At 43.0% G+C, this 23,933-nt stretch overlaps 1 protein-coding gene and 1 long non-coding RNA gene across 8 annotated transcripts in view; one reads left to right on the plus strand and one right to left on the minus strand.

Annotated features, from left to right (window-relative positions):
• Positions 1-11,816, minus strand: part of TOM1L1 (target of myb1 like 1 membrane trafficking protein) — a 50,363-nt gene extending 38,547 nt beyond the window's left edge. For 2 of the 7 annotated variants that reach the window (XM_037491922.2, XM_037491923.2), the window contains exons 1-3: positions 10,414-10,545; positions 8,027-8,111; positions 6,084-6,162 (exon numbers count right to left, since the gene is read on the minus strand). In XM_037491922.2, coding sequence (XP_037347819.1) covers positions 6,084-6,162; positions 8,027-8,111; positions 10,414-10,471 — 222 coding nt within the window. In that variant the 5' untranslated portion in view covers positions 10,472-10,545. Of the gene's footprint in view, positions 1-4,981; positions 5,157-5,555; positions 5,704-6,083; positions 6,163-8,026; positions 8,112-10,413; positions 10,546-11,794 lie in introns of those variants that run through there. The other 5 variants (XM_054688987.1, XM_037491927.2, XM_037491928.2 and 2 more) reach the window with 5 other exon arrangements.
• On the plus strand, positions 10,755-18,711 carry LOC129144823 (uncharacterized). The gene is made up of 3 exons (XR_008549519.1): positions 10,755-10,793; positions 11,909-12,077; positions 18,511-18,711. It is a non-coding gene; the product is annotated as an uncharacterized LOC129144823 (long non-coding RNA).
• Positions 18,712-23,933: the final 5,222 nt, after the last annotated feature.

The following is a 23,933-nucleotide window of genomic DNA, read 5'->3' on the forward strand; positions in this document are numbered from 1 at the left end:
TGAGTAGAAATGCTTAGCTGAGATCTATACATGCATAGCTACAGCTCAGGGAAGAGTTAGGCCAAATGTGAGTAATCAAGGCTGTTTGTGTGAAGCAGAGAGGAAAAATAGCTGGAACAATGGGATCCACCTATTACACAGGCTTGAATTCAATCAAGGCAATCAAAAGGCAACAGAAACCAAAGCACAAAATAAGAGGCTAGCATGCAGAACAAACTATGAACTGAGGAAAACTCAACTAGGTTCGGTGATTAGTGGGGTCCTTAACACCATGAAAAAAACATTCTCGGGCCTCCCCTGGTGGCGCAGCGGTTGAGCGCTGGCCTGTGAGGATGCCCACAGCCTCTGCAGTGCCGGTTCGATCCCCGGCCCTCAGCGAGGGTCCCACATGGCACGCAGACCTCTCCTGCCACCCGCTGCTCCCCTCAGCAGTGTATTCGTCAGTCTGCCTGTTCTGCTCCCTGCTCTGGCTCTGGTGAATTCTCTCACCCTCCGGTGCTTCTAACTGTGTCCAGTGCTTGTATAAATAAATAAATCTTAAAAAAAAAAGTCTTATAAAAAAAAGGAAAAAAACATTCTCAATAAAGCAACATGAGAGATCTGGCTAAGAACTGGGAAACTGAAGAAGTGCAGGCAGAGAGCAGATTTCTTAAAGTGATCTAGAAACAAAATTACATTTCTAGTTCAGTGCTATTCCGGTAACAGGACCAGGGAAGGTATGATCACCTCTGCAGAAAAGTAGCCTGAAAATTGACTTGCTACCATGCTCTATATTTTATCATTTTAATGGCAATACAAAAGAAGCAGGAGTGAAAGCTGTAGATTTAAGGGCAGTGACTAAGAAGTCAATCAGGAAAGGCAGAAGCTGAACACGTGCACCTAGAGAAAACCTGAAAGGCAGAGGAAAATAAAAGTGAAATGCAAAACATATTAAGGTGAAACCATTTTAATGCAAGTTTTTAGAGAAAGAGGAGTTGAAAAGCTGAACATCACACTTTCTGCTTAATACATTATGAGTTTTTATGAGGTAAAATCCTGAGAGGAAAAGTGGCTCTAGTTCAAAGGGAATTTAGAGAAATCCTTCATCCAACTGGTTATGCAGTTTCAAGCAAGATAATTAGCTGCCAAGTCTCACTTTTCCTAATTAGTAAAATGAGGGGTGAATTTCGTGCTAAATCTCCTACAAAACAACTTTTATCTTTGGAGTACCAAGATTTTATGATAATGGGTAATATTTTCAGCATCAACATGAAGCACGGAGAATGCTGACTTGTGTAGTTCACAAGGGCAACATAAAGATGCCCTTTGTGACTTCCCACTGAAATCAGATGTCAGGACTAATTCGACATCGAATTAGACTCCCCAACAGTCTTTATTTGGAAATCTGATAATATTGTTTGTAACCAGAACTATACCCATGTGTCCCCAGTACCTTTCACCCACAAGCCCACTTAGATGATAATAAAACCTATTGTGATGAAATGGAAAAATTAAATACATTAATTTTACATATTTTGGGCTTTGGTGCAATTTATATGCTCAGATAGCACTCTCTTTGCCAAGAAACTAAAATTGGATGCAGGAGAGTTTAAGGCCAAGGGACCAAGAGAGAAAAAAGAGGGTGCCAAGTTTAGACTTCACCAACCTCCTTCTGCAATTGGCTGGGTAAATCACTTCACCCAAGTCCAAGCCTCAGGATCTTCATACACAAAATAGGCAAACTTTAGAAGTCTGATTTAAGGCTTAAAAGAAACACAATGATACAAAGAGCCTGACACAGCAGGATCTTACTAAGTGGTTTTCTATCTTCACTATGGTCTTCCATGGATAAACTCCTATCCAGACTATGTTGACTGGCTAAATATAAGTATTATTTTCAAAAAGGCTACTTGGTATATCCGGTCTTCAGTAATGTCATTTTGTTCAGCATTGTTTCATTATAATGTTGATGAGAAAAAGACAAATCAACCCCCAGCCAGGCAACCTCTGTGTGGTCTGCACTATCTCCACACCTCCCTGTGGTATTCTTTGGGTACCCCAGCTTCCTCCTGCATCCCAAAGACGCGCATGTTCAGTTCACTGATGTGCCCTTGTCTCCTAGCCTGAGTGAGTGTGGATGTGAGGGTGCCTGTGAAGGAAGGGCATCCTGTCCACAGTTGACCTTGAATACTGAGCTGCCAAGAAAGACTTCAGGCTGACCTGCAACCCTGCACTGGAATAAGCAGGCTGGGCAATGAAGGAGTGAATGAATGAAGACAAGCTATGGTTTAAAACTAGAAGTGTTTGGGGTCTTTATTTAGAAATCTGATAATATTGTTTGTAACCAGAACTATGCCATAGGAACTTAACTCTTGTTCCTATTGATTAGCCTATAGTGAAAATGATTTCTTTATAATGTTCCACATTAAGTCACCATTTCCAGGAATCTGCTTTCAATGGTGAGGTCACACTGTTGTTCTATTTTCCACAGTAAGTTTCTCTACCAAGCATAGTAAGCCAGGCCTTTGGGCCATGAGAGCGGAAGACCACCCCAAGATCTGGCACCCTGGGGGATGAGCTCCCCCTAGGGGAGAGTGTACTCTACAACAAGCTCCTGGAGGAACAAGCTTTTATTTTTAGCCTTATTAGATTTTTATTTATTGTAAGTTACTTTAGATTTCTGTTTTTCATTATGCTCTGGCTAAAATTATATTGTACCCCAATTTTATTTCTGTAAGCCATCTAGTCTCCAGCTGGCAATCATTAATATAACAAATGCATAACTAAATAAGAAGTAAAGATCTTCACAGTATTTTAGAAAAGATTTTAGATATCCTATAACCCACACTTTATGGGTTTTTAAAATTAATTTTTAATTGTGGCAACATTAGGATTGTCTCCATCAACTATCACCACGCTAGGGTACCACCACTGAATCTCCCACAGTCCGTTGTGCTTCCTTCCCTTCTGGTTCCTACTCCTCCCTCCTTCTCAGCTTTCAATGCTTCAGTTCTTTAGTAAGTTTTCAAGGGCTAGCTTTTAAGGTTGTCTTTCTCTGGGTCTTGGTTTGGTTTCTCTCAATTACCACTTATTAGTGACACCATCCGGTATTTATCTTTCTCCTTCTGACTTATTTTACTTAGCATTATCTCTTGTTTCATATTTCTGAAACTCCCATAGCTTACCACCTAGGGGGTACTCCACAAAGCTGATTAATTGATTTCCAGGAACCTGTTCAACCACTTTCTATTTGACAATAGTAATATCTTGCTGAGACTTATCACAATTGACTCATTCAAGAAAAGGCTAGCCTCTGGCTTAGTTAGAAAGCCTAGGAACAGGGCCTCCCCAGTGGTGCAGCAGGTTCAGTGCAGTGCTGTGAAGCTGTCTGCAGCCTCTGCAGCGTGGGTTAGATTTCAGCCAGCCAGGGAGATTCCCACATGGCGGCCAGGGAGATACCCACATGGTGCGGCAGACCTCTCCTGTCTCACCCACTACTCCCCTCAGCAATGTTTTCAGTCAGTCTGCCTGTTCTGTTCCCCATTCTGTCTCTGGTGAATGCTCTCACCCTCCCACGTCTCTGGCCTGTACCCAGTTCTTGTATAAATAAAACAAAATCTTTAAAAAAAAAAAAAAAGAAAGTAAGTCTAGGAACAAAATGCTTTAAAAAAAAAAATCAAAACCACTGGCTTCTTGACAAAACTGCTCCACCAAGTGATGGTAGGAAATCACAGTACAGTCAGATCCCATCAAAGACCTAATCAAGGCTAACAAGTCCATGGAGAACCCCAAATGACAAATAATACAAAGGACATTTATAATTGACTTTGACAGGCTCTCATCACTTCATAATAATAAAATGCAAATGTCATCTACGGGAATTCATTTTCAAAGTTTACTGGTAAACATATAATTGTCTTTGACAGATATTGGAGGATTCTTTCAGGGACTAATTTCCCTTATAATTAAGTCTGGCTTAAATTAATATTAAAGTCAGTTCTGAAGCCTTAAACACACCTCTGTTAGGTAGTGAGTAGTCTGAGGTGAGATGACTAGGCCATTAAGTGTTTACCCTGGGGAAATATGAAAGGTGCTATCAAGACTCTAAGGCCTACTGAAGGGCAGATTCCTTATATGCCTTAATGAACTCAGACCAAGGGGGTATTCTGATTCCCAACCTTTGAGTCTCACCTTTATTTTAGCACAGGTTTTAGGCTCACCTGTTCTTATGTACTGGCAAAATAACAATGTTCTTTTGTGTGGGAATCACAAGTTAAAGGTCATAGAGTTATCTGAGGTGGAACAGGTAATAGGAACAGCTGGCAGTAAAGATTGATATCTGACTACCCAAAGGGAAGGAAGAGCAGGAACCCAGAGAGAAATGAAGGGTCAGAGGGACAACCCTCTGTAATAATCCAGCTTCTTCAGAGAAAGTTCTGGTTTCATCCTCTCAAGAACATAATCGTGACGGGGGGGACCACTGGAAGTCGGGATAAGAAGCAAGCACAGAAATGTCAAGTAGGCTGGGAACAACAGACAAAGAGGCAACCCCGTTATATAGAGTTAACAACAAAAAAAGTGACAATACTGCTGAAATATATATAGAAGGAGGCACTAATTCATCCTCAGCCCTTATCTTCCTCACTCAATGCTTCTAAAATTCGGCAGCTTTTAGCTATCCTGGATCTACTTCATACCACAGCTTTCTACCCCAATTCTCCAGTACCTTCAATGAGTTCTTGAATCCTCCTGGATGGGAGGTTGGGTGGGGGATCAAGCACTAATTGAGTCAACACCCAACACACTGACACTTGTGTCCAGCACCAAACAATAAGTTGGAAACACAAATGAATCACAGGAGCCCATCCTTTCAAGGGGCTTGATTTGTTCTGAGAAGCAAAGTAGTTTGGGGCAAGGGCACGAAATTTAGAAGCTGAGGACTGGGTTCAAATCATGTGTATACTATTTAAATGTTAGGGGGATAAAAATCAAATCATTTAACCTTAGTCTCGGTTTCCTCATCTGTGAAATGGAGTAAATACAACTACTTCACAGGGTTGTCCAGAGCAATGATGAGGTGCCAGGCAAAGATTCCTTTCAGTCACAGAGCTGTTCTGTTATTTTCAATTAACATGCCTTACTCCTCTCTCCAGAGTTTCCTCCATTCTGTGACCTCCCTGAGTAAGACACAGAAGGTCGATAAAAGGTGAAGGAGAAAGGCATCCAACCATATTCAGACCCCAACTTGAAGGGTTTCTTCAGTGATAGAAATCATGAAAATCATTCAGTTGGTTTCTTTTCACTCAGTTCCTCTCCAGAAGTAAGCAAGATGTGATAAATTTTCTTCCCCAAACTAGAAAGCCAGTGCTGTGCTCACCTTGACTCCATAGCCCTTGACAAACAAGCCCAGAGTCCCAAAAAGCAAGAGTGTGATGCTGGCCGGTTAGTGTGATAACCATATGTGGATGTGGGCTGAGCGGAGGCCAAAAAGACATGCACAAGACATATGAAAGCCACACACTCTCAGGCAGCAGGCAGGACTTGCCAGACACACCAACGTGAAAAGAGCAACTCACCAAAGGGACTGAAGAGGTCACATGGCCAAGGATGGGGGGCAATGCAACACGTCACATGGGTGTCCACACCCAAATCGAAAACAAGATGGCACAGAGGAGAATTACTTAAATCAAAGAACATCCTCCAAATTACACCAACCAGCAGAACCTTGGTTAAAAGTAATGAGCTGTCAAGACCCCAGAAGTGAAGTAAAAAGCCAAAGGGGGGGCATTTTAAAACTTCATTTCTCCCTTGGTGTAACATATACACAGAGCTCTTGATAAGCTCTTTATCTCCAAATTTTTAACCACCAGTTCCCATCTCCTGAAGAGAAAAGCCGATTTTCCAGGAACATTCTCTTTCCATGAAATTAAAAGCTATCAAAGCAAACTTTCCATTTTGTAATTCTCAATGGCTATAATTCATAATAGAAATAACTTTTCTGCTAAATTATCATCTTAGACTATTTACTGTTTTGACCCACAACCAAAAGTGTGACCACAGTTTGGGAAATCCTAGAATCTTAATTATAACATTAAAGTACTTACTGACAAGGTGAGCTGGATTTCTTTATGATTGTAGTTTTTGGAAATTCTTTTCTTCAAAGCTTTTACTGCATCTTTTGGCCTATGGCGATACAGGTAGTAAAGTGATCAACTAAGGCGCTGCTGAACACAAGTAACCTCTGCAAAGCAACAAGCCTTGTAGAAAGAGGCAAGGCAAAGGAGGAGACTAAGGTCTTGGCTCTGCTGTCCCCAACTGTTTCCTCATCTATCCAGCAGAAAATACCATTCACATCCTTGTGAGAATCAAATCTGTACCTAACAGTATTACCTAGACAGTACTCGAAATCCAACAGGCTCATACCCATATCCCTCTATTAATGCACAGAACCAGTTATAGGAAATGTCATTTCCAAAGCCATGAAAGTTACCAATTTTAATTAAGACCATTGGGTCCACAGCACCCTAAAAGGCAAGAGGATGTGGGAGAATGATGAACATCCAGGCCAGCTTCTAATATGCTATGACTATATGTTATAAAGAAAGAACTAAGTAGAGGGTCAAAATTTACTTTGAGATGATGAAAAAAGTACAAACTTCCAGTTAGAAAATAACTGTGTGGGGATGTTATGCAGAACATGATGACTACACAGTTAACATTGCTGTATTGGTATATTTGAAAGTTGCTGACAGTGGATTCTAAAAATTCTCATGAGAGAAAAAAATGTAACTATATGAGGCAATGGATGTTAATGAAATAAACTGAGTGTGGTAGTCACTTCCCAATATATGTATTTCAAGATTGTACTCCTTATAATAACCTGTAATTCACAAACTCAATAGTTTCTTTAAAAAATTCTGAATTTTCTAAAGTTTAAAAGGTAAAGCAGAAGATGGTATATCATTTAAGATTATGGTATGCTATATACCTTAAACTTATACAATGTTCTATAACAATTACATTTCAAAAATCTGAGAAAAACACAAATCCTTTCTACTGTTGTCTTCTAATTTTGTTTTCTGTATTTGCATGGGCAGAGTTTCTATCATAATTAAATAATGATTACATAGAATTATAACTATTAAAATATATTATACCAATATAGATATATTATCTGTATTTCTCAAAAAAAAAAAAAAGCCTACATAAGATCTAGGATTAGACATCTGGAAAAAGGTAAAAGAGTAAAGATACTATCTTAAAAGGGAAAAATTACTTTGCGACTTCTTTATTTCTCCATTGGCAGTAGAAAAATCAATGATCAAGTATAATGTTTTTTTCAGCAACATACTGGGCTGAATCCCTTTCGTTATCAGTTATCACTTTAATATGCACAGGAAAATTAAGAAGATTGTACTTTTCATTATAACCTGTAATTCACATTAAATTCAAAAACCCATCTTAATTTTTTTTAAACATTCTGAAGTCTCTAAAGTTTAAAAAGTAAAGCAGAAGATAGCACATCATTTAAGGTTATAGCATGACCATGATTATAGAATGACCAAGGCAAGTTGGCATCGAGAAGAAAAAAATAATTGTCCTGTTTTCAGGGGAGGAAAAAAAAAGGTTATTTCCTGCTTAATAATGACAACTGCCCAGAAACAGATCACCATCACTAAAATTTCCTGACAATATTTTCAAGTTATAGTAACGCAAATTACTAGCAATCAGAGTCAGATGAATTTCCGAAGAAGGAAAACAATTTATCCTAAAAATATAAAACTTGAAAGACAAGGAATTTGAGCCTCACAAAGATAAAATTTGAAACTACTAAGGAAAAAGCAAAGAGAAAAAAAATAATGATGGATTCTCGAAATATGCCACAAGCTCAAACAAGGAACCATTGTAGTATTTCAACCTGCTTTGTCTTCAAAAGGCAGTAGGTGCCTAAGGTATGATGAAAACTCTTTCAACAAGAAAACCTAAGAGCTTTTGCTGGAGAAAACACTCTGTAGTTCTGACACTTCACCCCGTACCCTGTACTCACCCATCCTGGGCAGCGTTAATTACGTCACAGATGTGCATGAACTGGCCCCAATCTTCAGTTTGAACTCCAGCAAATGTAGCCTTTTCTGCAAAGAAAAAGCTATTGTATTGAGTCTGAGCTGCAACAGAATAAAAAATGTCTGGTCTTCCTGAAATAATTTGCCTGGTGTTCCCTAGCAAGTACCAGTACATTTATAGGGCAAAGTGATTTTCTTTTTTCCTGGCCAATTCCTGGTAACCCAGGAATCAATCAGAACCCAAGTTCAGAGTGCTGCCGAGGCAACAGCAATGAATGACCTATTAATAAAGGTTGTAGGCACAACACCTGACTGCAGAGTCAGGGCAGGCTAGCTACATCTCCATGTGCCTGCCCATCTTTCAGATGGGCACCTGTTGAGCAGCCACAGACAAGGTGAAGAGCATATTATTATAATATCCTACAATTTCAGTTAACCCACTATTAGAGATGATGAAACAGAAATTCAGAGAAATGAAGGAAATTATCCGCTACACAGCTTGTCAAGGTAGAACTAACATTCAAATCTAGGTCTTTTCAAGCCAGTTTTTGGTTTTCTTTTTTAAGCCATTTACTGTTCCTTGGGGGTTTAGGAAAAAAATCAGAATTGCTAAAATTGCTGAAAATCCTTTTGCATTAGAGTAAGATCACTTCTGGCAATTGTGCCTAACCAAAGCTAATATAGGGCTCTTGTACCTGGAACCCCCTCATTAAACAATCAGATTTTATTGCCTCACCAGACATCCTCTTTAATAATATAAAACGTCTTCTGGAAAAGTAACAGAACAGTCAACCTGAGTTAATGAATGAGCTTACCATCTACCCTACTGAAAGGAGAGGGTCCCTTCTTTGAAAACCAGGTACCAGGAGGTTTGAAGAGAGAAGAATGAAAGTAGATGATGAATGGAAGAACAATGGCATGCTGAGGGGGAACCCCAAAGCTCAGGCTGCTTCCCATCTATTTAAATCTTGCATTCCATGGACAGAGATGACAACCTCATGTTGTTTGGGCACACGGTCCTGTGCCCTCTGCCAGGTGTTACCTCCTATCCCTGCTGTATGGTCCTTGGTACCCAGCTTCCAAGAAACCTCCCCACTCACCCTTCAAAAACCATAGCAGAGTCAATTTCTCCCATTTCATAAGTTTTGGGTATTTTTTCATTTTTCTTGTTTTGCCAAACTATGTTACCGTAGTTACTACAAATTGTTTCCATGTTCCCTTCAAGATTGTGTGTTCCCTGCAGGTTGAGATTCTATTCTTCCCTTTGCCTCGCCAGAACCTGGCCCAAGTCAAACCACAAAGCTGACCACACTAAAGAAGTAGCCAGACTAGGAAGATAGTCTGAATTCACTTTTGTTCAGGGTTCATATAATAATATTCAATAGGGATATAGCCATCAAGAGTTGAGAAAGCATTTTCTCCTGAATGATAGCTACTCTCACCAGCTTATAAAGACATGGGAACTAAGGTCCAGGTCAAGTGGTGTGGTTTCCTATCACACAGCAGTTAACTGAACTGCAGCCCAAATTCTCCAAATCTGAGTCTCCTCACTGTAATTACCAGCTCCCCAGAATTTCCTCACCTAAGTTCCCAACATTATTGCACTTTGCCTGGCGTCATCATGCACTTCTGCCACACCCGTTTCCCAAGAGAGAATCAGGGAAAGAGGGAGAACTGAGCTGCTGCTGGGAGAACAGCCCAGTCACTGCCTTCAGCTTCCACCAACAGCCACATGAGAAAGAAATGAATTAAGCAGATGCCTGCGTGATCCCGAGTGGCCCCAGATGGCTCCCTCATCTCTCCCTTACTCTCCTCACTCCAACACAGAGTATTTGCCTTCTCTTTGTTGAGCCAGGAAAAAAGTAACAGGTTGTAAGGGCTCGGCGCCAGGCAGAACTGGTTTGGAGAGCCTGGCCTCTGCCGGCGAGGTCAACCCACTGAAGCTCCCCAGCCTACTCCCACCTCTGTAAAACGGACAGAGCAATACTGGGCCCTGGAGGGAAGACTCTTCCCGAACCCTATTCCCTGGGCCGGCAAGTGGACCCACTCTTTTTGTAGAGACCCCTGCACTCCACCCCCGAGTCCCGTGCACGGTTCACCTGTTCGGTTTCAACCTGCCCAGAAGGCATCCAAAGGCAGCGGCATTGGGGCATTCTGCACGGACACAGGGGGACCCTAGAGAGACCGAGCCAGGGAAGCTGGCAGGGCTTCTGGTGGAACGCGGGCGCGCCGGGAACGCTCAGGGGGAGGGGAAGGCGCTCCAGAGCCTCGGATCAGCGCAGTGCGCCGCGGCGGAGAAGGCAGTCCAGGGGCAGGAGGGGTCCCTCGGCCCCCAAGGCCCGCCCGGCCGCCTCACTCCGCGCCCCCCTACCTATGAGCTGGCCCACGGAGGTGGCGTAGGGATCCCGGTGACTCTTCCCAAAGGCCATGGTCGCCCCAGAAAGCCGGGCCCAGGAAGTCTGCTTCCCCCGCGCGCGGCTCGCGGCTCCACCCGCTCCGCGCCCCTGGCTCCTCCTCTCCGCCCCGGCTTCCCCGGCCCCGGAGGAGGCGGCGCGCCCCGCCCCACCGCTGCGGGGTGCGGGGCGCCGGGCACCGGGCGTGGGGCTCCGGGGAGGGGCCCGCGCACCTGCCGCGCCCTCACCCCGGCTCCAGGGGGCGCCCTCCGGAGCTGTCGTGGGGGCCGCGGGAGGGACGCGAGGGGCGGGCTGGCGACGCAGGTGGGCCGGCGAGGCAGGTGGGCCGGCGAGGCAGGTGAGCTCCGGAATCAGAAACTCCGGCCTACTGGGCAAATCGCCCCTCTTCTCTGCGCCTCTGGCTGCCCGCTGTCTTGAAGCAAATAGGGGAGTTAAAAACACATCTCAAGGATATTGTGAGAATTGAGGGTGTGAGCCGCTTAGGTCAGTGCGTGACACCCACAAAATAAATATCTAACCGCTCTGAAAGAACAGAGCAAATAAAAGACTTCACCCTCCAGCCCATCTTCGCTCCAGGTTCGGAAGGGGAGGTGGTCCCTGGCCCTTTAAAGAGGCAGGTGCTGGATTAGAGGAGGGATTTGCCTTCAAGTTTCGGGGTCCTTGGGGAGCGGGCGTCCTTTGTCTCGCCCCTGTTTCCCAAGGGACCCCAGGACGCAGCCTCGCAAGCACTTGGCTCCCAATTCTCCCCCCCCCGCCCCCCTCACGGGAGCTGTGTTTTCCAGCGAAGCTGAGAAAAGAGGGGCTTTCCTTTTGCTCTGGCAGGGAGTGTGTTTGGCCTTAAGACTGCATTGGAATGTAAATCCGAGTTGAAACAGTCCAACTCCTTTCCCTTGCCCTTTCAGAGGCCTAGTTTATTTCCTTTCCTCGTGCATTCAATTAACATCTGATTAGTGTTGTTAATCTCCAACGAAGGCGGGAACCTGCTAGAGAGTGGGTGTCTCCAAAAGATGCCAATTAGCCATCCTCTTGCCACCAGATCTTGCTTCCTGCCAACCCATGCCCAGTTCCCCAAGTTCGTTTTTTAGGTCTGGAAATGATAACGACATACATCAATGGAGGTTGGGCATGACTTATGTCCTTGGTCTTTCATATTTTTAAATAGAAATCAAAACCAATTGCAATGTCTAGCAAGTAACTAATCTGGGATCCCCCCCCCCCCACCACCTAATTCTGTTTCTAATTTTTCTTGATTCAAATAAGGGAACATCTGGAATTCTAAAATGCAGGAATGAAACATTTTTGTTGTGATGTTATTTCTCCTAATGGGATTAGTCCTACCTGAAACTAATATTCTCCATCTGCTTTTCTAGGTGGACTAGCTATTTACTCTGCTGACACTGCTGAAAGCCTCTTTTGTGACATCAGCAGACTGATCTCTATTCCATGTTACAGACTCTCACAAAATATTTTGCCTGCTCTGACCCCTACAATCAAGCCACCTGAAAGCAAAAGCCTGTTATAGGTTGCTGGTGGTGTCAATGGCTTCCACCAAGGAGTGAGAACTAGGAAGAAACCAACCATCCAGACATTAACACAACTCTGCTACTTCTTGTGTGGGAGGGTATGTTGTTTTACATTTTCTGGTCATCTGAGATTGAGGCACTGAGAACAGGAGAAAAGCCACCTGGGAGCATAGCAGGGTATTATGGTTGAGGAAATAGATGTAGGTTAATGAGTACTACCTGTGTCCTATCTCAGCTACACATGGTCAGAAGCTTTTCTCTCTCCCTATAACCACAGGGTATTGTGGTGGCCTCATTCTTAGCTCTCTGTGTTCCAAGACTCTCCATGATCATCTAATCAGTGAAAATCAACGAACTAAATGTTAATATGGCCTGGACACAGGATAAGAGAATGCATAGATAGGTTAAAGTCAAGAGGGGCAGAATCCCAGAAAGAAAGAAGGGGTAGAATTTCTGGATATCAGGAGCAAAATCTCACCATGATGTTAGTTCCAAGGACACTAGGTATTTATTTATATGTAAATCCTAATGCTAGGGAAAAGCTTGGGGAAGAACCTTTATTTCAAATATACTAAGTGCCCGGAACTGGATCTTAATGTAGTCTTCCCAAATTTGATTTTTTTTTAAATTTTTTTTTTTTATAGAGGCATGTTTTATTTATTTATTTGTTTGTTTGTTTGTTTTGTTTATACATGCACTGAGTACAGTCAGAAGCGCGGGAGGGTGAGAGGATTCACCAGAGCCAGAGCGGGGAGCAGAGCAGGCAGAAGGACCGAAGCACACTGCTGAGGGGAGCAGCGGGCGGCAGGAGAGGTCTGCGCACCATGTGGGACCCTCCTTCGGTGGCCGGGGAGCAGCCGGGGATCGAACCGGCGCCGCAGGCCGCGGGCAGCTTCGCAACCCAGCGCTCAACCGCTGCGCCACCGGGGAGGCCCCAGTCTTCCCAAATTTGGAAGCAAGTGTCATTTGCCTCACTTTTCCAAATACACAATCTGAGAATAAAAAAGATAAAGCTAATAAATGGCTCGAATAGAATTGGAATCATGGCTCCAAAGTCCATACCATAGTCACTAGGTCAACCTGCTCTGTTTGATTTCTAACGCAACCTCTTGAAGAAGAGGGGGATGGGGCAGTCATATGAGTCCTGATTTCCTTTCTGTTCTTATTCAAGTGTGCTCATATTTCCTATACTAGAACTATGTGCTGGGTGTTTGCTAAATACATTATATGCATAGCTCATTTCATCCCATATTAACTGAGGCCAGTACCATTATTGCTCTATTTTACAGATTAGAAAAGCCAAAATATTTTACTAATTTTTTACAGCCTCTTTGGAATTAAAGGACTGTCTGATTCTAGAAACTGGGACTTTAACGTGCTATGCCGCCTTTCATGTGTAGAGCTTTTCATGGGTAGGTGGTACCCTTGACGAGTTCACACTTTTTTTTTTTTTAAAGATTTATTTATTTATTTACACAAGCACTGGGTACAGTCAGAAGTGTGGGAGGGTGAGAGAATCCACCAGAGCCCGAGCAGAGAGCAGAACAGACAGACTGATGAAATACACTACTGAGGGGAGCAGCAGGCACTGCAGGAGAGGTCTGCGCGCCATGTGGGACCCTCGCTGGCAGCTGGGGAATGAACCAGCGCTGCAGAGGCTGTGGGCAGCCTCGCAGCCCAGTGCTCAACCACTGTGCCACCAGGGGAGGCCCCACACTTTTTTTTTTAAGATTAACTGTTTATGCATACAACTGGGGTGTAAGCCTGAGGTGTGGGGGTTAAGAGGATTCACCAGAGAAAGTGGGGAGTAGAGCAGGCAGATTTACTGAAATACGATGCTAAGGGAAGTAGCAGGTGAGACAGGAAAGGTCTGCTGTGCCATGTTGGTTGCTCCTTGGCTGGCCAAGGAAGGTACTTGTGCTGCAATGGCTGTTGATAGCTTCATAGTGCTGCCTTTTACCCCTGTGCTATGAGGCATGCCCCAAGAGTTCACACTTTTTTTAAAGATTTATTTATGCATACAAGAGCTGGGGTACAGACCAGAGATGGGGGGGGGTGAGAGGATCCACCAGAGACAGAGTGGGGAACAGAACAGGCAGACTGACTAAAATACACTGCTGAGGAGAGCAGCAGGCAAGACAGGAGAGGTCTGCTGCGCTATGTGGGTTGCTCCCTGGCCAGCTGGGGATCAAACTCATGCTGAAGAGGCTGTGGATTGCTTTATAGTGCGGTGCTTAACCCCTTGCACTACCAGGGAGGTCCAGATTTCATACTTTTAATAAAGTGGACTTTAGGGGATGGTGCTTGGAGAATGAGGTGGTTGAACACTGCAAATGCAGGTGTCTAGAAAGCAAAAGTGACTCATCATCAGGCTGTATGCAGCTGAGTCATTTTCATTCTCTAATTTTATTCTGTTCTTACCACTAAATTTTTTTAGATTGTCAGATCTGGATGTGGCCCTAGAAATCATACACTTTATCTCCCATCATCTTAGAGAAGAAAAAAGTGGCAGAGAAGGGAAGTGACTGAGCTAAGGTCATCTAGCTCCAGGCTCTGAGAATGCAACACGCTGGTTTTAAGTCCGAATCCCAAACTCTTCATGCTCTTTTAATCTTTAAACATGCTCTCTGAAGCCTCCATATAGTATTTTCTCTAGCCCTCTCTTTAGTCTTTTTTGATGGGCACAGTTCCAAACACCACCTACTCTTCCCACTGCACTGTCCCAAGGCAGAAACTCATCTCCATAGCAACGTAATCAACTCTAACAGCCCTTTGTTTCTCAGCCTCCTCTTATTTCCCTCTCTGCAGCATGTGAATCCCCCTTCCCTACTCACTTTTCAGCATACTTCTTATCCTAAATTCTTTTCTGTGACTACTTCTCATGATCTCCTAGCTCCATTTTTCTCCTTAGCCTGCCAACCTAAGCAAGCCTCCCCGTAGTTTTACCATCTACCTCTTCATTCTCCATTTCCCTCAATGAGCTTTCTTGTCATCCTCTGTGAAGTCTTTTCTGACCACTGCCAGGTAATGAAGATTATTTCAACTTCATGCGGTTGTTTTGTAGAATCATGAGATGATGTATGTATAACACTTAGAACGGTGCTTGGCAGGTAATAAAGCTTGGTAAATATTAAATAGTTATCGTTTTTCTTTCCAGCCTACTAGATGACTTGAAATTAGAAAATAGCCTCTGAGATTTAGCAGCATCTCCCTAAAAGCCACTATTTAACTATGCAGGTGTTACCTGTTGGGGAAAAGAAGGTCTTATTAGCATCAACTAGCATATCTGTCACACATTTCGTTTCTATTAGCATGTTATGAATAATGTGTGATGTGTTGATCAATTTACTTGAAAAAGGTCTTATGGGAATGGGGTTCTAAAAAAGCCCGAGAGACTCAGAAATGAAATTTCAGGCTGGAGTGGAGGAAGGGCAGGCCCAGAAGGATGCTGCTGGAACATTTGTTCTGCCAGAAAGCCTTGAAAGAAGGGGTGGACAGCAAGGAAAACAGTGACATTTAATTGATATGTCAAACTTGCTTCAAATCCCAGTGTTATCATTCACTGACTCTGGCCTTTGACAGGTAAATCATTCTTTCAGAACCTGTTTCCTTATCTGTAATAATTGAGTTAATGCCGTACTTTTCCCAAAAATGGGTCTCAAGATTAAATGAGATGACATTTAAACACTTAACAAATGTGTGCTGCCTGTGCAATCATTAAAACGCAAGCCTAAATTTGGCTTCTATGCCCTATTACATCATCTCGGTTATTCCCTTTTTTTAAAAAAGATTTATTTATTTATTTATACAAGCACTGGATACAGTCAGAAGCGCAGGAGGGTGAGAACATTCACCAGAGCCAGAGCGGGGAGCAGAGCAGGCAGAAGGACCAAAGTACACTGCTGAGGGGAGCAGCGGGCGGCAGGAGAGGTCTGCGCGCCAGGTGGGACCCTCCTCCGGTGGCCGCCGGGGATCGAACCCCGTGGCAGAGGCTGCGGGCAGCTTTGCAACCCAGCGCTCAACCGCTGCGCCACCGGGGAGGCCTTCAGTTATTCCCTTTTTAACAGTGATTATAACCTGGAAATAATTTGTGAAATTACTTCCTTGCTAACTACAGTAACATGTGTGCAAGATTTGATATTGCCTCCCTTGCACTGCAAAACATACCCTAGCTTTACTGTACTTTGCCTTGCAAATAAGACCCACCCCTCTGCCCACATCAACCCTTCACTGCTTTTCAGAGTCCAACTCTAAGATCTCTTTTAAGGGATATTGCCTTGATGCTGCTGAGAACAATCCTCTGCACTTACCTCCAATGCCATTTGTCCTAGTTGACCGACCCCCTCTTCTTCTGGAACACTCTCCTCCTCTTACCTCTTGTGAAGGGCTGGTGCATGCCCCTGAGCTTTTAGTCTCCCTGTAGTGCTGATCTAAAGCCTCCCTCTCTCCCCACCTCTTATCTTATCACTCTGTTTTATTGTCTCCATTGCACTTACTACTCTTTGAAATGGCCTCATTCCTTTATTTGCTTGCCTGTTTATGGTTCTTTCCCTGTCTTCTAGTTCTGTGAGGGCAGAGAAAGATCTGTTTTATTATCACTGCATCCCCCAGTAACTGAAACCCTACTAGAATGTTCCGTAGTTCATTGAATCTAAAACTCCTCATGTAAGATCCCTACTATTTTAGGGACTACTAAAGGGTGAGGGCTCAGGGAACCCTGGCCAATTGTGTATTCCAGGATACTTTACTGCTAAGGGCTAGCTGCTCCCCAGGGAAACACATAATGCAACTGACAGTTTTTCCTTTTACTGACAATTGAACTGTGACATATTGCTTGCTTACCACTTAGAATTTATCTGTATAGTACTTTAAGTAATCCTTTGAGACTTATTAGACCTAGGTGTTTTATTTTTGCATGATTCCCTGTTCCTATGTGAGAAAGAAATATAAGGAAAATAAATCTACAAAGAGATGTTTTTTCTTCCTGTACAGAATTCAACTCTCTTGATTCACTGCTTGACTCAGAGGCATCAATGTGTCAATGTGTTTTTGTGGCACCTTGTCATCAAGCATTTCTTACAGTGCTTCCCTATCATCCCAACATTGTCTTTTAAGCTGTTGACACCCATTTTGCAAGATTTGATAGTGGTGCTTTATTGATCTTTCCAGAAAGTTTCAATGAAAGGTGTTTAGGCAACATGTAGGACTCAACATCCTCCCCAAAATGGTCATTAAATTTGAAATAGCAAGGGGCTGGACATTAAGAATTGCCTCAAGAGTCACCACCAGCAAGAGCAAGCAGGTTGCATGTGCCCAGGGAGTGACAACTACATTCACATCTCTGCTGCCACCTGGAGACAGATTATCAAACACCACAGGATGTAAGAATGCATCAGAAATGTTAAAATATGAAAGAAGAGAATCTCTTACAATTATAGAAATTCCCTAATAAGTATTCTATAGATAATATCCTCAATGAATGAATGCTTGAATGGAAACAGTATAACTGTAGCATAAGGCAACTGAAGTATCAAATAAATCACCTATGAAAGAAATACCAAGTATTAAGAAATTGTTTCACCTGCCTTTGAATTTTGAAACCAGTAATAAATTCTTGAGGATGATAACAATTCAAATCTATAGCAGGTTCTAAAATTGTGAATATACTTTTCCACTTAGTAATCTATGTATTCATTTTATCTTAGAAATTGGCTACCATGTACTTTAAATGTGTTTTAAAAAAGGCATGTTTTACTTACATTTTCAATAGGGTGCCCTCAGTTTCTTGGATATGAAGAATAGAACGCATTTTATATAGGTATTTTTTTTTAATCCAGAAGAGGGCAGTCTTGTTTAACTTATCTCATTTTCACCCAGTCCTAGCAGGGCAGCCACATTCTGACAGAATGACTTACTGAATTGGGGGGAGGGCTCAGGAAACCCTGGCCAGCTGTGTTTTCCAGGGTGCTTTACTGCTAAGGGCTAGCTGTTCCCCAGGGAAACACGTGGATACCACCGACAGTTTTTCCTTTTACTGACACTAAAATCTGCTGGTATACCAGTAAAACCTGGTATGCTTTTTTAGATAATCAGATAAGAGGTGTAAGGAAGGGGATGATTTGGGGCAATTGACATATATTAGGAATTCGATGGCTGCTGAAGGATATAGTTTAAAGAAAAACAAACATGTTTTGGATTTGAACTCCTGGATAATTAGAGCAATAGATACTTAGAACAAACTGAAATTTGGTTAGAGACTGCCTGGAGATGCTACACTATTAAGAAAGAGAGGAGGTCAAAGATGGGCCTAGCAAAGGAAGTGCGTGCTGTGATTGATTAGCTGACGTTCCAGAGATAGGAAGGGTTCTGGGACAAGGACAGGATAGGATTCAAAGACAAGATCTTCTGTTCCATGGGCTGGTAAACAAGAGGTGAAAAACTTGATGACTGCAGTCCCTGACAACTGCTGCCATAAATTTCCTTGACTCTTTAGTTGTGATTTTTTTTTTTTTTTTTTTTACCATTTCTGAGTTATCTCCCTACAACTTACCAAGTTGACTGCCATGGGAAGAAAAGGGAACCACAGACCTTGAGACCAGAATGGTTCAGACTGGAGTTGTGGGCACAGGATCTCCACGACATGTTCATCCAGGAGCTGTTCACAAGCATGCAGGACTACCAAGCGGCAGCTGATTGGTGCTCACAATTAGCAGTAATAAATGATCTTTAGCCAATTCCACTCTCCTTGCTTTCTCACCAATAAAGTTAATTCCTTTGTTCTCAAACCCCAGCCCTAAAACCCATGTAGACCCCTAGGCCCAGTACCTTGGGCATCTCACTCATGCCCATAGAGGTTTTCCAGAGCTCTCTTTCCTTACTCTTTTGCTAATCATTAAGTGCTGACTCCTTGCCTGCCTTCACTGGTGTGGGTGGAGTCCTCTTTTCAAGGTCTCATGAGCCCTTTCCTAGGCTTGGAAGCAGGGCACCTCAGTTCATCCCCCTGGTTTCTAGTGTGTGGAGCAGCACACAGAAGCTGGCTGGCTCTTCTTATCCTCCTGTGCAATTGGAGGGTGGGGTCATGCTCCCTTGTCCAGAGACAGGGAAACAAGAGAGGATAAAATTATATATATTACATCCTCATTAGGTCATTTATTCATTCATGCATTCATTTATTATACACCATAAAATCTTAATCATGCAGAGGCACAATATAAACTCCTAGGTTAGTAGAAGAAACTGTTCAGTAAAAGATTAGTGCAATTTAGTCCAAGTAAATACTTGTGGACACAGTGAATGTGGACTCAGTGTGGAAATGGGACCAGAGAGTAGGGACTTTGAATGGAGGATTGGACTCTGGTGTGGATTAAAGTTTCGGGGAGCACAGGCTTAGAGCCAAGTCTATTAGTGTCGGTCTGGCACAAACAATGCAATGACCAGGTGGGGACAAAAGGGCTCTATTAAGTCCACATCTCACAAACTGCATCTGACTCTCTATAGGGGGAAATTTCACTTGAGGTGCTTTGCTATTTCTATGGGGAGATAGCAGTTACAACGATGTGTCCAATTTCCTTTACAGTGAAAGGTTCTTCTATGTCAGCTCTGCTAACTGAGCTATGAGAACATATGGCAACATTGCTCATTCACTCTGTAAATAAATATATAATGGGGCCCCCAAGTTTGGTGGGGGCTCTCAAACTTTTGATGCCAAACTCCAGACACCATGGTGGATATGGTATTGGAAATTATGTGTCTTGAAAATCATCTTACAGTTTTTGACTATATTCGGGTTTTAGCCTCACCATTCCTGGGTTCCTGGGGAATTTCTGTTCTTAATTCCAATTGTAACTTTATAGCAGATTTTGCCTTCCTAGAGAACCTCAATGAATCTCACCTTCTGACAACTCGGAAGAGTCTAGCTAACACTCTCCTTTGTCTGCAGTTCAGGAGCAGCGCTACACATCAAATATTCATCACCCAGTATTGGCTAGGTGAGATTTCTCTGTTAGTTGTTCACTATATACTTTTCGCCTTGTCTTTGAGTGAACTGAGTAAGCCCCAGTAAACTTCCCTTGGAAATACACAGATCTTTTCTCTGGGGACATCTGATGAGGAATGAGCTTGAATGTGTGTTCCCTTCAGGCCCCCCGTGCTGCTCACTGAGGCAGTGGGGCTCCATATGGTGAAAATTGTTCTGTGACAAGTCTAGCTTATTCCAGTTGTTGCTTCTATTGAGAATCTTGGGGAAAACCTTTTCATATTTCTCACCTGAGTGCAGCGAAGGATTGTGGGCTGCCTGGGAACAGGTTTAAAGGAAGGTTACATTATTAATCAATATGCTTTTATGTCCAGTTATACCTGGCCAGAGATGAGTCCTTCACACAGCTCTTCACAGTCCCTGGAATTTAATTCAACCCTTGTCATCACTGACAGCATCTTATGGTCCTCTTCTCTGGCTGCCAATCTTAAAATAACTTAGACTTTGAAGGAAATTTTTGTTCTTTCCTTCCACAGTTTTTTCCTTCCATGGGAAAGGAGATGCAGTTTTGCAGCTATTCAAGGTAGAAAGATATTTTAATTTTGAAGGGGTGAATTCTTGCGTTTGCTAACATTTCTACTTTCACAGAGATGCAGAAGGATATTTTATTTCTCTGATCCATTCTTCTCATTAAAACAGAAAAGAAATTTGGCCAGTTGGCAGGCATGGCATGAAACATGGCACCCTGCTTTTGTAAACTCATTTTTGTAGATCTGAGAGTACCTTGAAGCTATTCATGTAAATTCCTTATCCCCTTTCCAGAGCAAGCAAAAACTGACATCAAATTACATTAATAACATACCTAAGTTTGGAGACTTACTTTGAATTAGACACTGCGGCACAGAGTGATGGTAACTTCCCTAAGGTCTGGTATTAAGTAGCAGACACATTTAATTTCAGTGTATGTAACCACTGCACAGTTCTGCCCTCCACGTGTTATGCCCATGAGCTCAGGCTCAAGAAAGCTTAAAAGAACTCTCCAGGAAAGGAACATAGAGAGCTAAAGAAGAAAACCCAGGTGTGAGCAACAAGATATTTTATCCATATAAATTTCCTTTTTGCTTTAAGCAGGAGAAACAGGCTTCCCTGGATTGTGTTGTGAGTAACCAGTCAGACAATCAAGGTGATGCAGTGATGCCCATTTCATGGCGACCATCTATCAGGCGCCTTCACAATGAGGTTACATATAAGAAAAAGCCAGTTCAGGGGGCAGCTGAAGTAGAGATGGACAGAGGCCTGTGGTATACCCTTGTTTTACATGAAGCTTGTGTTTTCTTTATAGAAAGCTATGTTCCATGCTGCTCACATGGTTGTTTCCTGTCCTAATTAATTTTTGAGCTCTCTGTTGGATTTTAATTACAGACCTATTAATTCATGGGAAGAGTTGACAGATGTGGTATGTTGGTCATAGCAAATTAATAGGCAGGTACTGGGTAGAAAGTCCTGAAGACTTTTCAGTAATTGACTCACAGGCTAGTTAATACTGGGAAATACAAGGCAAAACTCAGCATATCCTTAGTTACCTGGACTAGCACTTTTAGAAGGAAAGAAACTGAGATTGAAAACACAGATTCTATTTTGGATTTGTGCTTCCCATTGTGGAAGGTGAGCTGGGGTTGTAAAGAGAAGGCATGAGGATGCTATTAAGCTGTGTCACCCAGAAAGACTTGCAAAAGTCCTTTGGGATGATATAAATACAAAAGAAGTCAAAGAGATGTTCTATTTTAAGCAAATTTTTCTTTAAATCTCAACAAAGAAATTTAGCAGGAGCCAAACTCTAGAGTTCCCTGGAATCAAAGCTGTGAAAATGGCCAAATATTTGTTCCTAAGTCCACTTCCAATTTTGCAACTGAGTCCCAATGTTGGTTGAGAGAGAGGAAAAGCCTTGTCAGAGAAACTTGAGTGCAAAGGAGTCCCTTTGCCCCAAAGCAAAGATTTCCCTGACTTTGCCCTGGCCTACTCCTTGGAAAGGGGACATCAAAAAGGACTGAACTGGGCCTCCCTGGCGGCTCAGGCGGTTGAGCGCTGCACTGTGAAGCTGTCCGCAGCCTCTGCAGTGCGGGTTCGACCCCTGCCAGCTGGTGAGAATCCCACATGGCACAACAGACTTCTCCTGCCTCGCCCACTGCTCCCCTCAGCAGTGCATTTCGTCAGTCTGCCTGTTCTGTTCCCCACTCTGGCTCTGGTGAATCCTCTCACCCCCTGCACCTCTGGCCTGTACCCCAGTTCTTGTATAAATGAATAAAAAAAATTTTTTTTAAACATTTATTTATACAAGCACTGGGTACAGTCAGAAGCGTGGGAGGGTGAGAGAATTCACCAGAGCCAGAGCAGGGAACAAAACAGGCAGACTGACGAAATACACTGCTGAGGGGAGCAGGGGGCGCTGCAGGAGAGGTCTGCGCGCCATGTGGGACCCTGGCTGGCGGCCAGGGAACCCTTGCTGTGGAGGCTGCTGCGGGCAGCTTTGCAGGTCAGTGCTCAAGCGCTGCACCACCAGGGGAGGCCCTAAATAAAAGTTTTTTTAAAAAAATAAAAGGAAGGATTAGGGTCAAAATAAGTGGGGTGCAATTGTATGGGGAATATAACCAAAATGAAAATGCATACATTGTGCAAAAATGAAAAATGATGTAAGAATTATATAAAATAAAATATTTTTTAAAAAAGATGTGGTAGATACATCCTGAGGAGTATTACAAAACCACAAGAAAGGTTGAAATACAGCCATTTGCAACAAAATGGGGGGGAAGTGAAAACCTATGCAGCAAAACAAGTCATTGTGGCTAAAACAAATATTAGACATTCACATAACAGACAATTTGACAATGTAAAACACTTTCGGAAACTACTGGACATCAATAAATATCCTGAGGACTCTGAGGTTAAGAGAGAGGAATGGAAAGAGACAAAGGGCCTTTCCTTTGGGTGATGGTGGGGGAAGAAAAACAAAACAAAAATAAATTAAAGTAAAATTGTAAAAAATAAATAAAAAATTTTAAACACCTAAAAAAAAAAAAAATGACTGAACTAGGCAGTCTCTTCCCATTTGTTTTTTTTTTTTTTTTTTTTTATATAGAGGCATGTTTTCTTTGTTTGTTTGTTTTGTTTATACATGCACTGGGTACAGTCAGAAGCGCGGGAGGGTGAGAGAATTCACCAGAGCCAGAGCGGGGAGCAGAGCAGGCAGAAGGACCGAAGTACACTGCTGAGGGGAGCAGTGGGCGGCAGGAAAGGTCTGCGCGCCATGTGGGACCCTCCTCCGGTGGCCGGGGAGCAGCCGGGGATCGAACCGGCGCTGCAGAGGCTGCGGGCAGCTTCGCAACCCAGCGCTCAACCGCTGCGTCACCGGGGAGGCCCAGTCTCTTCCCATTTGGAAGCGGTCCTGAGGGAAATTTACAAAAAGGGCAGAAAGCTCATGCACAAAAGCTGACATTTCAGCATGTCAAAAAACTTCCCATGAAAACATAGCCTATAGTCTAAGTATGCCACCCCTTTCAGCTCTCCTGCCCCTTGAAGGCTGAAGATTCTTCCTCCTAATCTTGCCTCATTCTTGGGAAGGAAAAAAATAAGGGTGAGTGGAGGAAGGAGCCTTGAGTTGCCTGCAGAATCAATACCTGTGTCTATAGGAAACCAGACCATTCAGGCCCATGTTTATAAGGCAGGATTTCTGAGGGTTTAGAGTCCAAGAAGAACTTTCTAATTAGTGCCTGGATGAGACTGTAGACTAAACAAAGATAATAGAAAATCTTTTTAACACCTAAAAGGTAAACAAATATAGTAATTTTTTAATATGCCCCCAACCTTTTGAACATAATACTTACCAATCTTTAAGACCCCCTTGGGTAGAGTTAGGTGCTCCCTGCTTAGTCCTATCTTACACTTACATATTTGCATACTGATTACAATACCTATTCACAGC

Source organism: Talpa occidentalis, unplaced genomic scaffold (assembly GCF_014898055.3).
Source record: "Talpa occidentalis isolate TD23 unplaced genomic scaffold, MPIMG_talOcc4v2.1 talOcc4.7, whole genome shotgun sequence".
Classification (NCBI taxonomy): Eukaryota; Metazoa; Chordata; class Mammalia; order Eulipotyphla; family Talpidae; genus Talpa; species Talpa occidentalis.